The sequence below is a fragment of the Neltuma alba genome, unplaced genomic scaffold (assembly GCF_004799145.2).
Source record: "Neltuma alba isolate B1F8T4 unplaced genomic scaffold, ASM479914v2 tig00000377_pilon, whole genome shotgun sequence".
NCBI lineage: Eukaryota > Viridiplantae > Streptophyta > Magnoliopsida > Fabales > Fabaceae > Neltuma > Neltuma alba.
Window position 1 is genome coordinate 99,062 of NW_021632026.1, and position 16,679 is coordinate 115,740.

Here is a 16,679-nt window from a genome sequence, read left to right on the forward strand (position 1 = left end):
TATGGGCCCATTTAGACACCATGTGGATCAAAGTAATACTTTATAAGTTAAAGATGCATCTATAAAATGGTCACAGGTATTTATGATTAACCTGTAACTTGAAGTTTGCAAATATGTTCAAATAATTACATTGAATATATAAGTTTCTTATTATGAAATCAATATGATTCTTGTTGAGATTGCTAGTGGTTGTTCTTCATGTTGCTGATGATTATATGCTTAGTAAAAGCCTCCATAAGTAGCTAAACCAGAGTTTATGAGAATAGAATTCCCGTTTGAGTGTTAGGATGATTGATTTTATATATTTTTGCACATAAATGCATCAAGCCAATAATATATCGTGAATTCTCCCATTACAATTGGCTTTTGGTCAAGAGCCAAACATTTTTCATCTTAGAATGTGCAATGTCTATCATTCCACTGTAATAATGCACATAGATGGATATTAAAAGTAAATTGGGATCACTGTTGGATTAGAATCTCCTTATTCTTGTTTGTCTTTAAATGAAACAAAATAATGTTTCTAAAGGAGACTTATGGATTTAGGAGACCTATACTGTATGTTCTCAATATGAGGGGGAGGAAATGTGTAGCTGGAAAAAAGAACATATAGAATATATTTTTACTATCAAATGTAGATCCTCAAATATAGTAGTATGAACAAGAAGTTCATAAAGTATTGCATTCATAAAATATTATTAATATTTGCCAGATGCAATTACTTATCTAAATGAGAATTCTTAATTCTTATATTCTAGCTAAAAGCGCTACTATTCTTGAAGACATGCTAAAAGCATGAGAGTATGATCGGTTCCAAAAGAAAAGAAAAGGGAGCAAATGATCATGATGATCATACTAAGGAAGCATGAATTGCAAAAGAGGTTAAGACATAACTATTTGACCCTTAAAGAAGTTTAAGTGTTTGAAAACAATAAAGAGATCTCAATATGTTATGTCATAAAAGAAAAAGGGATCGATAGAGGAATAAAATTGTCGACAATAATTTATTGATAATATCACATGATCAAATAAGGATCTTATATATAAATCTGTCATGAGATATAGACAGAAAAATGGTTGGTCAATAGAAAAGAAAAGACACAATACAACAGGGATTTGTATATCCCTAGCCCACACACTTAAAGTGTAATGCTAGTATCATGTAAATAGGCATTTGTAGAATAAAAAGAGAAGTAAAGTCTTGTGGTGGATTAAATTGCATGTCTTATCAATTTGGTAGTCTGGTAATAAATGAAGTTTTTTCATATGCGTCTTAGAAATATATAATTATCACGTATGACTCACTTTATAGTGAAATTATATGTGAATCCCAGAAGGATTCAAATCCTTGTATAAAGTCAAACGACCCAATATATGAACATATCTGGATCATAATGTATGAAAATCCTTGAAGGATTTAAGTTTACATAAACATACAATTATGTTCTCAAGAACACTATTCAATTAAGTCTTTATGTGAGGCATATGTGGTTAATATCAACTGAAAGGAATGATGTAAACATATTCCAGCTTGTCTATTTATGAAAAGATTCAAAATAAGTTTGTTATCAGTACTGCTTATAATGATAGCATCAAAACTGCTGATGAATTTTCAAAAGTTGCAAATTACTTAAAGGAAAAAAAAATTGAAATGAAAGCTTTAGGAAGAATATATGTGGATAAGTCACATCCATTATGTGGATAAGTAACATCTCTTATGTGTTTTGGTAGTTGCAAGATCTTTAGATATGGATTCTAGAAGGTAATGCATAAACATTTGGTCCAGAAATATCCTATCTTAGTGTCACTGAAGCATTTATATATATATATATATATATATCTCTAACCACATAGAACCTGATATATCATTTGCTGATTAGCATGATATAGTTTTTTATCAACATGAAGATGTTGGAATGAAGTTAAAAATATTCTTTGTTACTTTAAGGGTGCTGTGGAGGTAATATTATTTTATCTGAAGGTACCAAAGACTAATCTTAATGGCTATATAGATAAAGTATTCTTGTTTGATCCTTATATCAAGAGATCACAGTATAATCCACATGTAGGTAAACCATAAAAGGACTATTTGTCTCATGATTTTCAAAAGATTATGAAGTTCATATTTGACATTTTTATCTCACTACAATATTTGGAAGGCTTGTTCATTATATTAAACTTTACAGGCTTGAAGATGTCAACTGATGTTGCCAAAAGAGGGAGTTGATACACACTGTACTCTTTTTTCCTTGTCTATGGTTTTGTCCCATTGGGTTTTCCTAGCAAAGTTTTTAATGAGGTAGCATTGCATAGTATATCAATGAATGATGTACTTTTTTTCTTTTGCTAGGTTTTTGTCCCACAAGGTTTTTTCTAATTGAAGTTTTTTAACAAGGCAATTTCATATATATTAGACATCCAAGGAGGAGTGTTATGAATATAATAATATCTTTGTGGATGTCCATATATTTCTCATTATCTTCTATATCTCCTATAATCTCCAATATCTCCCATTATCTCTATATCCCATAATTATCTCATATTATTATATAATTTGTAGATTCTATCAAATGTATAAAGCTGTGCCTATAAATAGAGGCAATATATAATGTATTGAGCACTCTTGAATGGAATAAAAAATACTTTCTCTTGTTGATCCCCTCTTTCTCTATATTATTCTCATCTATTTCCTCTTTATTTGTTTTCTTAGTTTCACTCTGTCCAAGCGATTTTTCTTTTTATCGGATCGCACGAAGATGCAGCTTCCAAGATTACTTAATGTAATTCATGCTATTAAATATGTGTAAATCGAAATTTTTATTTTATTTTTAGACTAAATTAATGACTTAATCATATCACCTTGATGTTTTGGGGTCGTTTGATAATAAATATATTAATATTAAAATGAGTAATTAAATAAAAAAAGGAGAAATTAATGAAAAAAATTTGAGAAATCATTTATAAATAGGAACAAGTCATAACTAATTCTCTACTGGTCCTTAATATAGAATTTAATTATTAAATTAATTTTTGTCTCAAATATAAGACTTATTTTTTATATTTATCAATTTTTATTAAATTACTCTTATGGATATTCCCTCAATCATAATCAAGTAAGTGAGAAAGTAAGAATATTAAGAAAGATAATTATGGTATTTTAGGAAAAACATATCATATTTCCTATAATTAACTAACTCATCTAACTCTCTTAATCTAATCAAATTAGTTAAGCAGGTCTTATATCAAGGACCGGAGGAGTATTTATTTTTTATAAAATGGAACGAGCGATTATATATATAAATTTTTATTATTCTTTCTTAAGTCATCATCTCATCATTTAAAATAAGAAACTCCGCTGAACACGCAAGTCTACGTACAAGAGAGAACAATTAAATCGCGTGTATTGTTTATTGGCCAACCAATCAGAATAAAATATTACAGCAACAGGAAGCATCACTAACGTTGAAAAAAGTGATCTTTATCCAACTGGTTTTTATAAATTAAAATAGGAGTAAAAATACATTAGCATAGCTTTTCATAAAAAACTAAGGACCCGTTTGGTTTGAAGAAAATCCAGCTAAAAAAAATGGACAACGCATATTTTCAATTGGCTGTGAGCACCTGGTTTAAAGAAGAAGCAGGAAAGGAATTTCTAGCAGGAGGCTCATTTTCCTTTGAAGATATGAATTTTTAGTCGCTTGCGCGTACGAAACGCCCATTGTCTCATTTGCCTTGAAATGTTGACTAAGGAAACACGATTGGAGCTCAACAAATCTGAGGATAAAGTGGTGTGTGCTGAAGTTGGGTCTTCCACAAACGTCGGGACGCAACCAGCTAGCTTTTTCCAAAGGTTTATTAGCGTAGAACTCTTCTCTTCGTGTCTTCTTGATTTGCAATGGTCTTGTTCTCTTCTTCCTTAGTTTGAAGTGCAACAGTGTTGAAGTTATATGATGGGTTTTAAAAGAAAACGAAGGATGAATTTATATTTGGGTTTAATATTTGAATTGACTTTTAAACTGAAGACCGAAGTTGGGCTACTTTATGTAATTTTATTTTTAAACTTTTTTTTTTTTGGTATGGAGATAGTCTCATAGCTGGCACTAAAACCCTTTCAGAAGTCTGTAATGCGAGAGCATTAGTTATTATTATCAGCTGTGGATACCTTTAATTCAACAAAAAAACGCTATCTTTTTTTCATTTAATACTTATTTTCATCTAATTGAACATAAAAATTTTTATAAACACTTTTCACATTCTAATGCATACCAAACATCCACTCGATTGAAAATTTTCTATTATCTTCCTTTCAATTCCTTTTCATTCTAATGGATTCTTTTAATCAAACAGGCCTAAGTTTGAGAAAAATAGTTGTTTAAATGATATATGTTCAAAATTCAGTAGTATCAGAAGGTACCATGTCAAATATTATTTTTCATCCAACTAGCATTTTTTTCCCCAACTAATTTATGAAGCTTCCTAAATCCTAACACTATTCTAAGCATGCATTAGTCTCAATGAAGTTAATTTTCTTGCCTGGTACACTTATAGTCTTGCATACAATTTGAAGAGAGAACATTTTTCTATCTTATTTACAAGTCACATCATTAATATAAATATATTATTTTATCCTCTCTTTTTTTTGGGTGTGATTAAGGGTATCCCCAAATCACTTTAAACTTGAAACTAATTTTTATTTGACTAGGAGCATTTAAGATTAAAGTTCTTCCAACAAATATTTAGCTTAAAATTCGAATGTACTTTTCTCTAATCACCTCAACTTACAGTTTGTTGGTTATTTTATTTTTTATTTATTATTGTGTAGATTGTTATTTTCTTCAAAAACATATATATTAAATAGGGATAAGATTCACAAGTACATAGTGAAATTTTAAGAGAGTTAACAAAATTTAATTTTTTTCAGTTTCAGTATAACATATTAAAAGTAACTTTTAAGTAGGATTAGAAGGGTAAATTATTGTCATTATTGTGGTTGTTGTATATTATTATTTTTGCATTTGGTCATTTGATAACACGCCAATTTATGATGGTATCTAGCAAAAAAAAATTGTGATGATCTAATTTGCTATATATTTTTAATAATGTTAGCCCACCTGAATTATATTGTCCGCGAATATTGAATTGTTAGTACCCATCTAGAAAAGCAGCGAATCACTATAATTTTAGATAACCGTGATGTGTACAAGTGACATTGATTAAAAGTGATGATAGTTAATGGTGATTACTATTTGGATACTTCTTCTTACAAGTGATTTTAAAAATGTTGATTATGTTTGGATTTCAATTATTAAAATCACTTATAAATATATAATTATGAAAAAGTAACAAGGGTAGATAAGTATTTATTTTTTAAATAGAATTTTAATTTAATAATTATTATTAACAACGGTAGACAAGAGAATTTTTTGTTGTTAAATCTCCATCAGGATTTTCCAATTGCAAGCTACTCCTAGTAGCTTATGCTCAAACGTGTGACTGGGATTGAAATCATGGTACCGTGCCGTGATTTCAAAGCATTTAGCCAAATGGAATAAATAGATTACATAATCACTTATTAAGATTCAAATAAGTTTATTAAAGCTTCCACCATTTAACCAAACAGGCAATTAGTTTGTTAGAACTTACGAATCTTAATCGGCTTTGTCGATAATTTTTTTATTTAGAAATTCCGACTTATATATAACGCACTTAGATTACTTGAAGCTGTTGGCTGGTCTCTATCTATGTCATATGCCACGCTTGTGTAAAATATTTAGAGAAGATAAAGTGGTAAGAAAGGATCTGTATCAGAAAAAATAAAAATAAAAAAAGTGGTGAGAAAGACTAAATCAAAGTGATGGACGTCAGTTATTTTTTTCCCAACTAAATTTATAATTTAAGATACCGACAGCGTTTCATGGTCTACTGTAGCTAAAATTTTAAAAATTTGGCCGAAACAATTCAAAATAGGTTCATCTTATTTCCCACAAAAAATTGTTTATTCATTAATTTCATATTTATTTTATCCTAAAACTATTTCAATTTTTTAGTAATAAGGAGAAATGGCTCGTGAAAGTTAAGATCCAATTTGTGCTAATAATCATTGGTCTTCTCCAAATTGCTCCCATCTTAATAAAAAGCATATATGCTTTTATAAGTGTACTCTCTTAAGTAAATTCCTTTGTGTTATTCATAATAACAATATTAGCAATTCTTAATATTCTCACTGATTGTCAGTATCACTCAAGCAATCAAAGACTTTGTGGAAGAAGTTAATTAATTAATCCAAAATATTGACCTCATGAAACACGTAAGATTTGTGGAAAAAAAGGTTTCCAAGATAACTTAATTTAAACATTCCTCTGGTAATTAATATAAGATTTATTTAACTAATTTGATTAGATTAGAAAAGTCAGGTAAGTTAATTAAATTAATTATAAGAAATATGATATATATTTTTTTAAAATATCATAATAATTTTCCTTAAAATCCTCCATCCCTCTTCTAATTGATCATGGTTGAGAGTATTAATAAGAGTAATTAAAAAAATTAATAAATATAAGAAATAGATCTTACATCTAAAATTAAGATTAATTCAATAATTAGATTATACGGACTGGAGAGGTAACATATAAAACAATAGATCCCTTCCACGCGTTATTTATAAGACCAATAAACTTTACGAACGTGTCAAAATCACCTTTCATGATGAATATTTTGCTAAAAATAATACTTATAGTTTTTTTTTTCCTGATAATACTTATGGATTATATATTCAGCCTATATATGATTCTTTTTAAGTCAATCTATTTCTTTTTACCTTTTAACAAAAGTTAATTGTTATGAACAATTTTTAGGATATAAAATCTTTTTTTTTTTAATTTTCAATTCAAACCTCAATTCTGTAAAGCTTTAGATAATGACTAATTAAGAAAATTCTATTAACCATCATAATTCATAAAAAGTATTAGCATTATTACACTAAAGAAACATTAAGTTATAATTTTCCGTACTGTAAAAACATACACATGCGCAACCCTATAATTATATTTTAAATACTTAAATCACCATGTAAATTTTTCCATTTTCTTTAATCTATTGCTTTCAATAAAATAGTAAGATAAATTAAGTTTTAAGTTAATTCTGCGTTAAGAATTTTGAAAATAAATGGTTCAGTTTTCATCTACATAATTTCTTACACCCACCATTAATTAGTTAGAGATGATGCGCATACATTCACATATAATAAAAGTGGAATAATTGAGTTTAAAGCACATAACTAGCAAAACTATATCTCAGGACACACCTTTTATTTTTACCCTACAGAACAAGTAAAAAAGACAGCAAAAAACAAGCAGATGATAATTTTTATGTTGGGGCAAAACAAAAAGAAAAAAGTACAACATTCTTTCTAAGAATTGATGGTACCAAATGCTGAGTAGTCTCACTTCTATGGAGCTCTTCAAAGGGCAAAATCTCAAACAAGAAGCAAACTTTGAACAGCCAGCAAGGTTCAGAATTTCCAAACAGCCTTGACCAAATAACACATTCGGAATACTAACCAAATTAATGCAGTTTCTCAGATTTAAGAATTTGAGCTTTGGAATTCTAGCAATAGATGCATGTAATTGCAACAATCCAGTACATCCTTCCAGCTCTAATCTTTCAAGATTTGGAACCCCTCCAAAATCTGGCATCTTCATCAAATTTTTGGAGCCACTAAGAATCATAGTTTTCAACTTAGGAAGCACCTGTAAATGAGCCAGAGTCATTATGTTCTACATAAAATGTAGCTATAGAGCAAGAGATATTTATACTAGTACTCTAAAATGTATCATAACAAGTAAAATAAATCTACAAACTATAGTTTTACCTTTTGGCCTTGCCATAATTCTTTGATGTTGCTATCGGTCATGATCAATTCCACTAGTGCATAAGGCTCGAAAGTCGATGGCAAACTAGTGAAAGGATATTGATGCCACGAAACATATCGTAGTTCATTAGAAAGAGAATTGAGAGTTCCATAAAAGTTGACATTACGGAATATGAGTAATCTAAGATTGCTCATTTGTGATAAAGCTTCAACTCTTAATGTAACTCTTCTGGTGTCTTCCAAATCCAGGGATATAGCTTCAAATCTTTTCATAGCCTAGGAATAAATAAATAAGACAAGTTAGACAGATCACTTCAATTTTGTGTATTATATATATAGGGTTAATATCATTTTTAGTCCCTAAAATTTGCCCTCATTTTATTTTAGTCCCTTAAATTTGAATTCATTTTGGTTTTGGTTTTGGTTCTTGTTTTAAGGACCAAAAATCTCAGGCCAGATTGAAATGGAATCAAATTTCAGAGACCAAAACCACTTATTTCAAATTTTAGGAACCAAAATCAAAATAAAATCAAATTTCAGAAATCAAAACCCCTAGTTTAGAATATCAGGGTTTGAAACCAAAATGAAGTCAAATTTTTAAGCACTAAAAATGGTATTAACCTGGTTTTATACACACAGACTATTTTAGTAAAAGAAAAGAGTTATTAACGACTTACTGTGCCTTCATTTTGTTGCATGACGTAATCAATATCGTCTATATGCCACAACCTATTCCATTTTTTGGGCTCATAAGGGAATCCTCTCCGAACAATATGTTGTCCCATTTCTTGCAACATATTATGCATCTCTATTTTGTGATCTAAAATGTTCATGAGTGATTTCTCAATCAAAATTTTCATTCCATTCTCCGCAGGAAAGCCACAAGTATCTAAAATTTCCTTCACACGATCCATCTTTTTTCCAATGAAAAAACATGAGATGTCCAAAAAGATTTCCTTGCTCTTATCATCAAGTTCATCAAAACTTCTTTTGAGCACCTCCACTATGTCACGATCAGGAACCCTTTTTAGTTGAGCCAAGGCACTTCTCCATTCTCCAACACTTTTCTGGCGTAAGAATGTGCCCAGTTTTATAATTGCCAATGGAAGTCCATTTGCATATTCCAGTACACTCTTTGTCATCTCTTCATATCCACTCTCTGCAGAATATCGTCCAAAGGCTTTTATACAGAAGAATTTAAGAGCTTCATCCTCACTCAGTATTTTAGGTCTATAAACATGTTCCACTTCACACTTCTCAAGGACTCGTTCATTTCTAGTTGTAATGATGATTCTACTTCCTTTATCAAAGCGTTCAGATTTCAGAAGCAGATTCAGTGCATCAAGATTTTGTTCATGATCAACACCATCAAGAACAACGAGAAATCTCCGTTGGTTTCGAGTCCAAGTTTCTGGATCTTTAATCTCAAAGTTTTGATAAAGAATTTCCATTAGGGGAAGATCATCATGCAAAAGTTCACTTATATTCTCTATGAAACAATAAGCGTCAAAATGGCGAGAGATTGATCTATACAAAACTTGAGCAAGAGTTGACTTGCCTATTCCGCCCATACCGCAAATGCCTACTACGCGAAGTTGTTCATCAACTGAACTTAAATTCAAAAGCTTTTCAACTTCAGCTACACGAGATTGCATCCCAACTAGCTCAACAACATACTCTAGTTGACGCAGAGCTATCATGACCTTGCTAACGATTTCATTGATGGCTTTTGAAATTCGGCTGAATAAAGAACAAAATTGAAAACAACTAATATGATCTATCGGTTGACTTTCAGAAAATTAAACTACTACTTCTAATCCTGTCCTAAACATAGAAGCCAGATAAAGGGTTCACTTTGATTTTAAACATGAGGCCTTAATCCATTTTTCCTCCCAAATTTATAATTTTTACCCGAAGTATCCCTATTGATTGTACATGTTAAAGAGGTTTTCAATCAAGGGTTAGTTCCAATACACTCCTCCGGTCCTTAATTTAATTTTGACTAATTTGATTAGATTAAGAAGGTTAGATAGGTAAGTTAATTCTAAGAAATATGATATATTTTTTCTAAAACACCATAATCATTTTTCTTAATACGTTCTCTTCCTCTCCTATTTAGTTATAGCTGATAGAGTATTTATAAGGATAATTTAAAAAAATTAATAAATATAAAAAATATGTCTTATATTTAGAATTAAGATTAACTCAATAATTAGCTCCTTATCAAGAACCAAAGGAATATATGATTAAATATGATAGTTTAGGAAACCAAGACACATTTATTATTACAAAGAAGTTTAATTAATTTTCTTAATATCCACGAATTATTTATATACCTCTTATATTAAGAACGAGACATAGGATTAGTTAGTAAGAGAATTGTACCGTGGTTGGATCATGATACTGTACATCTCAAGAAGATCATCTGGCGTCCCACTTGTGAATTTGCTGAACTGACTGGCGACCTTGTCATAGAATTCATCCAGAACCTGGTTTCTTTTGGCATTAGAGTTGTTTGCAGAAACAATAACATTTGACTAAACCCGTCTAATTTTTATTTGAACAGTCCAGATTCTTGAGGAGCATAACAAAAAGTGTTTCAGAATTTTACCTGCTTTTCCTGGATTAGATCAAGATCGTAGAAGATGAATATAACACCGCGTGGCCGATGAATGCGCCAAGTAATTTCTTGGAGTTCCATTAAGTGACCTTTTGAAGTAGCATCGTTTTTGGAGAAGATAAAAATATAGACCCACGATTCATGAATTGGTTTCAGAAGATCATCTAGAAGTGAATCGTCTATTTCAAGATCCTGATATTGCTCAAAGGTTGTTAAACCTTCAGCTTCAAAAGCAGCACAAAGCTTATCAGTGAATTCATAAACGTTGTAGTCATCGTCTCTGTGGCTTAGATAAATATTGGTCGGCCTCCCGTCCGCCATGGAAATGAATCAGATTTGCTTTAGAGTTCGACTCCAAGTTTATATTTATTGTTTCGGTTTCTCAGAATGACTTTAATTTCTTTGGTCCTCGAGCACCAACCATGGACAGATATTTTTCCCAAACATGTGGTGAAACTTAAGTTCCTATTTAATATTCATATATCTTGTTAGAAAAAATAGAACTTTACATCAAATAAGTGACGTGATTTGATAGCTTAATTTGTCGTTAACTTCACAGCAACAAAAAAGAAAAAACTACATAAACTTTTACTAAAAATAAAAACAAATGGCAACATATTTTTTTTATTAATGTCTGATTTGTTATTTAATAATTTTCAGAAATTTTTATTATCTTTCTTTTCTAATTTATTCTTCAAAAAAATTCAAAAAAGTATACATTTTTTTACAAATTTAAAATTTAAAATTAATCTTATTTATTATAATTTAATAATAATTGACTATACTTAAAAAAAATAAATGAGAACATATTTTTATAATAATTTTTGTTTTGTCATTTAATAATTTTTAAAATATTTTATTATTCTTTTCCCTTAGTCAGTAAAAAACCAATAACTTGTGCTGTGAGCCGATGCCTTAAACAGCTTGCGTTTGGCTCCTGACTATTTACTCCGTAAGCTGATTATTAAACAAATAAACATATTTCTCGGGCTGCTATCAAGTCATGTAGCATTGATTATGTGTATTGGCCTTTGTGTTTGGTTCATATTGTCCTGGCAGATAGAGTCGGGAATCAGGACCGGCCCTTCAGGGCTAGCGGGCTTAAAAGGACCGGCTTTCTAGGGCTGAAATTTTAAAAATACCCCAATTTGCTAGGCCCAGCCCTTAAGCTACAAGGCCAGGGCCGGCCCGTGAGCTTTTGACCCGTTTAAGAAAAAAAAACTATTTTTATATTTCTCATATTTTTTTTATAAAAATAAACCAATGAAATTATTAATAAAAGACATAAATATGAATAAAATTAAGTTATAAATATAAAATATTATTATATATAAATATTCATCAACATCTAAGAACATCTAAAGCATTCATTAACAATATAACAACATCTAAAAGTTTTATCTATAATGCAAATGTGCAATAAATAAACACTATCATTAATCTTTTGAAACTCCATCATCACTATAATTAATTACTTTTCTTCATAACTATGCTTTTCTTTCGTAACAAAAATATCAAGTTTTTCTTCTTTATAAGAATTTTATTTTTAAATTTTGCAATCTAACTATTATTTTATTTTAATGTGAGAAACATTGTTGTTGAAACTCATGAATTTCTAATTCAAATTATAGAATCACAAGTTATATAAGTATAAAAATATTCTATTATCAAATATATATATATAGTTTAAAAATATCAACGCATATAATATAAATCAAATCATTATTAAAGTCCAAATTAACCCATTTTTTAAAAATTTAATTGGATAAATTATTGTCTAAAACTAAATTTAATTTTAAAATGATAATAATAACTAAATATTTGAAATATTATTAACAATATAAAAAATTAATAACATTAATATTATATAAAAAATTTAAAAAATAAAAAAAATTATAAAAGGGCTTAAAAGGGCCGGCCCGCGGCCCTCCAGGGCCGGCCCTTTTAAGCCCTCGGCCCTCCAGGACCAGCCCTCCAGGGCTTATTTCTCATTTTAAGAGAAAAATATCAAACCCGACCCTCATAATTTCAGGGCTTAAACGAGCCGGCCCGAAGGGCTCGACCCGTTTTCCCGGCTCTACTGGCAGATAATATTTGAAAAATATTGTAGCAAAAAAAAGTATTTAAAAAAGATAAAAGAATAAGTTTATCTATTATAATATTAAAAAGATAACAAGCATCGCAATAAAATGTTAGGGGTAAAAATATATATTAGCATTTTAAATCAAGGCAAAAATGTCACTTCAGTTAAGTGTTTCAAACGTCCGTCAGTTTTTTTTTTTGTGGGTCCCACCAAACGCACAAGTGTCAACTCTTTCCTCTTTCCTTTCTCTCTCTCTCTCTCTTCTCCCTTCTCCTTTTATCCTTAATCTCTCTCATCTCCGTGGACTCTCCCTCTCTCTCCCCGTCAACTCTCCTTCCCTGGGCCTGTACGGATCACTCATTGTGGAGTTGGAGGACGGCCAGATAGAGCCTTTCCACTGTGATTTCATCCTATAATTAAGCGTGTAATGAGGTATGAAGGTTTTTGGGCATACCTGGAGTCTACAATGTAATCAGGTTGCCACGCGGAGGTCCGATCACGGTGATGGAGTCGGATCTGATAGACACAACAAATGCACCGGAGAGAGAGTTTGGAGAGACGGAGGGTGAAGTCTGATGGAGAAGGAAAAACGCAAAATGCACTGCTGCAAACTGATCCCATTGGATCAGTTATGTAACTCCCCTCACATTTGTTCAAATAAAAACCGTCTGCTTCGTTTTAACTATTCCCGCTTTTGGCAAAATATATGAAAGGGCAAAAATTACAGTTAAAGACCCATGAGTTTTATAATTTGCACCAAGACCCCAAATGATACTGGGCTTGGGTCCAATCCACCAAGGGTGGACTAGCCCATTTTCCTACATCTCCCACTCACACTTGGTGGATTAGATGTCGCGGGTCTAGTCTCTTCACCTTCCCTCAATTTCATACTTAGTGCTTTGCCGTGACCGCGTGGGCATGACGTCTTCGCTTGGGTCCCTATACTAGAAATCCCTTTTAAAGGATCAGCACAAGTCACCCTCTCCTTTGTGTAGCTTGAATTTTAAAATTATGCCTCAGATGTCCCAGATTTACTTATATACACTTTTTCACGTTAAATCTAATCCCTCTCGAGTCAATGGTTGACTCAGATTACCTTTCTCGTATGTCTAGTATCCACACTTATGACCACAAAATGTCATAAGGGACATGTCACAGACACTAGCATAGGTGTGTATATCACAGTCAATCTTCCTTTCACCCAAATATCACTTTGAAATGAATCAGTCGCTTTCTTAGCATACTACCTTAGATCGCATCAATCATGACCATAGGACATATGCCAAAGTAGCAGTCACTGAAACATATCTTCATGATATTGTCAAAGTCAAAGGACACCAATAGGAGGATAATTCCTCCCTGGGACTCACACAGCAATGAAGCAGGGATCTTTCACTTGCTTCCCTTTTGCGGTTCTCTCAGCACATGTGGTATGAAACACATGCTACGGTGTTACTCTTTTACTATAAGAGCGTATGTCGATTTAGATTTATTATTAACACCGTACAGACTTAGGTCCAGACACACTCAGTATCTAAACCCAAATTCTTCAACTCTGCTCATTGTTATGACGTCGACGTTGAAGAGTTTGTTGTCTGGCTACAGGTATTATGGAAGTGGGATTCCAAACTTCGATCCAGCTTTATCAACGTGAATCTCATCTTGACTTGCTACACTTTAGTCAAGGCGACATAAAGTTTGTGTTTCTTCTCTACCATATCAGCATTCATTGCTGCTTTACTGGTGAACACAAATGTCTCATCTTTGTTCACTCCACCTGAGTGTCAAAGGCGGTTGCCCGTGTGAGAGAGCAAACATTTTTAACCTGTACGACATACTAGACATTGTATACTTTCGGACAGACACATAAAGTGATAACGAAATACAATTTCATTAATGAAGCATTCATATTACACTTTACGTATGCCAAGGGCTTATACATGTTCTTTAAAAACTCTTTCGCCTATTGGCTTTGTCAGAGGATCTGCTACCATACATTTGGTTGAAATGTATTGTACAGTAACAATCTTTTGTGCTATGTAATCTCTAACAAAATTATACTTGATGTCAATGTGCTTGGTTTTGCTGTGATACTTAGGATCTTTAGTATAGGCTATGGCTGCAGTATTGTCACAGTATACCATCACCGGATTGGTACTCTCATTTCCAAATCCAAGGTGTTCTATAAATCTCTTCAGCCATAAAGCCTCTTGCACTGCTACAGTGCATGTCACAAACTCAGCTTCCATTGAATGTAAGGCAATGCACGTTTGCTTCTTGCTACTCCAACATATGGCACCATTGTTGAGCAAGAAGGTATAACCTGAAGTTGACCTTCGTTCTTCTTCATCTCCGCCTACATCAGCATCGGAGTACCCAACAAGACGCAGGTCACCTCCTTCGTAGCACAGTGCATAATTGGAAGTGCCCTTTAAGTATCTCAAGATCCTCTTCACTGCTTTCTAATGCTTTTCACCGGGGTTAGACTGGAATCTGCTCACCAGTCCCACTGCATAACAGATGTCTAGTCTTGTACACATCATTGCGTACATCAGACTACCAACAGCACTGGCATATGGAACTCTTTCCATCTTCTTTTTATCAGATTCGGTTTTGGGACACATGTCAGAACTCAAAGCCACTCCAGTGGCAACGGGTGTACTCATGGGATTGCAGTCTTTCATGTTAAATCGCTCAAGAATCTTGTTGATATAATTCTCTTGTGAAAGAGAGAGGATTCGTTTTGAACGATTTCTTTGGATCTTAACTCCAAGTATATACTCTGCTTCACCCATGTCTTTCATTTCAAAATTCGACGAAAGCCATTCTTTAATAGCCACCACCGAATCTAGACTATTTCCGGCTAATAGTATATCGTCTACATATAAGGATAATATGACAAAATTACCCTCAAACCGCTTAATGTAACGCAGTGGTCTTCCTCTATCATTTGGAAGTCATATGAGGTTATTGCTTTGTGAAACCTCAAATACCACTGTCTGGATGACTGTTTCAATCCATAAATGGACCTTTTGAGTTTACAAACTTTATTTTCTTTTCCTTTTTCAATGAAACCTAATGGTTGTTCCATATAGATTTCTTCATCCAGATCACCATTCAGAAATGCGGTTTTTACATTCATTTGATGTAATTCTAAATCTAAACTGTTTACTATTGCCAGAATAAGTCTAATAGAATTGAAACGCACAACAGGTGAGAATGTATCTTCATAATCTATTCCTTCCTGTTGTGTGTACCCCTTTGCCACTAATTGAGCCTTGTATTTGTCAATTGATCCATCCACTTTTCTTTTAATTTTGAGCCACTTGTTCCCAATGGCTTTACGCCCTTTTGGAAGATCAACTAACACCCAAACTTGGTTCTTTTTCATTGAGTCTATTTCTTCTTCCATAGCTTTCATCCATTCATCTTTTGCAGGACCTGACAAGGCTTCTCGTACAGAACGGGGATCATCATCCCCTTCTAGAGTAACTAAGAGAGATTCGCCTTCTATTTGAAAGCGTCTTTTGGGGACACTTTCCCTGTTACTCCTTCTGACGGGAGCTATTTGCTTATCTTTCTTTCTTTGTTCAGGTCTTGGTGTTGACCTTTCTTGGCTCCCACTCAGATTGACACACCTAGACGATTCTGGTCTGTCAATTTGTTCTACACTGACTTGTTCCTGTGTCTCATAAAGAGAAACAGTACGGTCAACATCTCCTCTATTAGGAAATTCAGTCTCAATAAATGTGGCATCTCTTGATTCCATTTCAGTCACGGTTCCATCTTCGTTTTCACCTATGAAAACGTATCCCTTTGATTGTTCAGAGTACCTTATGAAGATACATTTCTTTCCTCCGGACCCAACTTCCCATGCTTATGAGAAGCATCATGGATATACGCCGCTGACCCCCAGGGTCTCAAGATGCTTAGATCTGGTTTGCGTTTTGTCCATAACTCGTAGGGTGTGGAAGCGACTGATTTTGAGGGTACACGGTTAAGTATGAAGGTAGCCGTTAACAAAGCATCACCCCAATAAGAAATTGGTAGGTTTGCTTGAGCCATCATAGACCTAACCATGTCTAGAAGAGTTCTATTCCTCCTCT

General features: G+C 32.4%; 1 protein-coding gene across 1 annotated transcript; it reads right to left on the minus strand.

The window, feature by feature from the left end:
• Positions 1 to 7,192: 7,192 nt before the first annotated feature.
• On the minus strand, positions 7,193 to 11,076 carry LOC114729992 (disease resistance protein TAO1-like). Its single transcript, XM_028917043.1, has 5 exons — positions 10,482 to 11,076; positions 10,256 to 10,359; positions 8,548 to 9,610; positions 7,871 to 8,146; positions 7,193 to 7,748 (listed from the first exon to the last, which is right to left on the minus strand). The coding sequence occupies exons 1-5, from the start codon at positions 10,809 to 10,811 to the stop codon at positions 7,293 to 7,295; spliced, it is 2,229 nt and encodes a 742-aa protein (XP_028772876.1). The 5' UTR covers positions 10,812 to 11,076; the 3' UTR covers positions 7,193 to 7,292.
• Positions 11,077 to 16,679: the final 5,603 nt, after the last annotated feature.

Excerpts from the sequence above, each read along its gene's own strand:
- LOC114729992 (XM_028917043.1), bottom strand. The coding sequence starts at position 10,811 with ATGGCGGACGGGAGGCCGACCAATATTTATCTAAGCCACAGAGACGAT. Across the intron at positions 9,611-10,255 it reads AGTATCATGATCCAACCACG|CCGAATTTCAAAAGCCATCA; the intron begins GTACAATTCTCT and ends TTCTTTATTCAG. Across the intron at positions 7,749-7,870 it reads AATTATGGCAAGGCCAAAAG|GTGCTTCCTAAGTTGAAAAC; the intron begins GTAAAACTATAG and ends GCTCATTTACAG.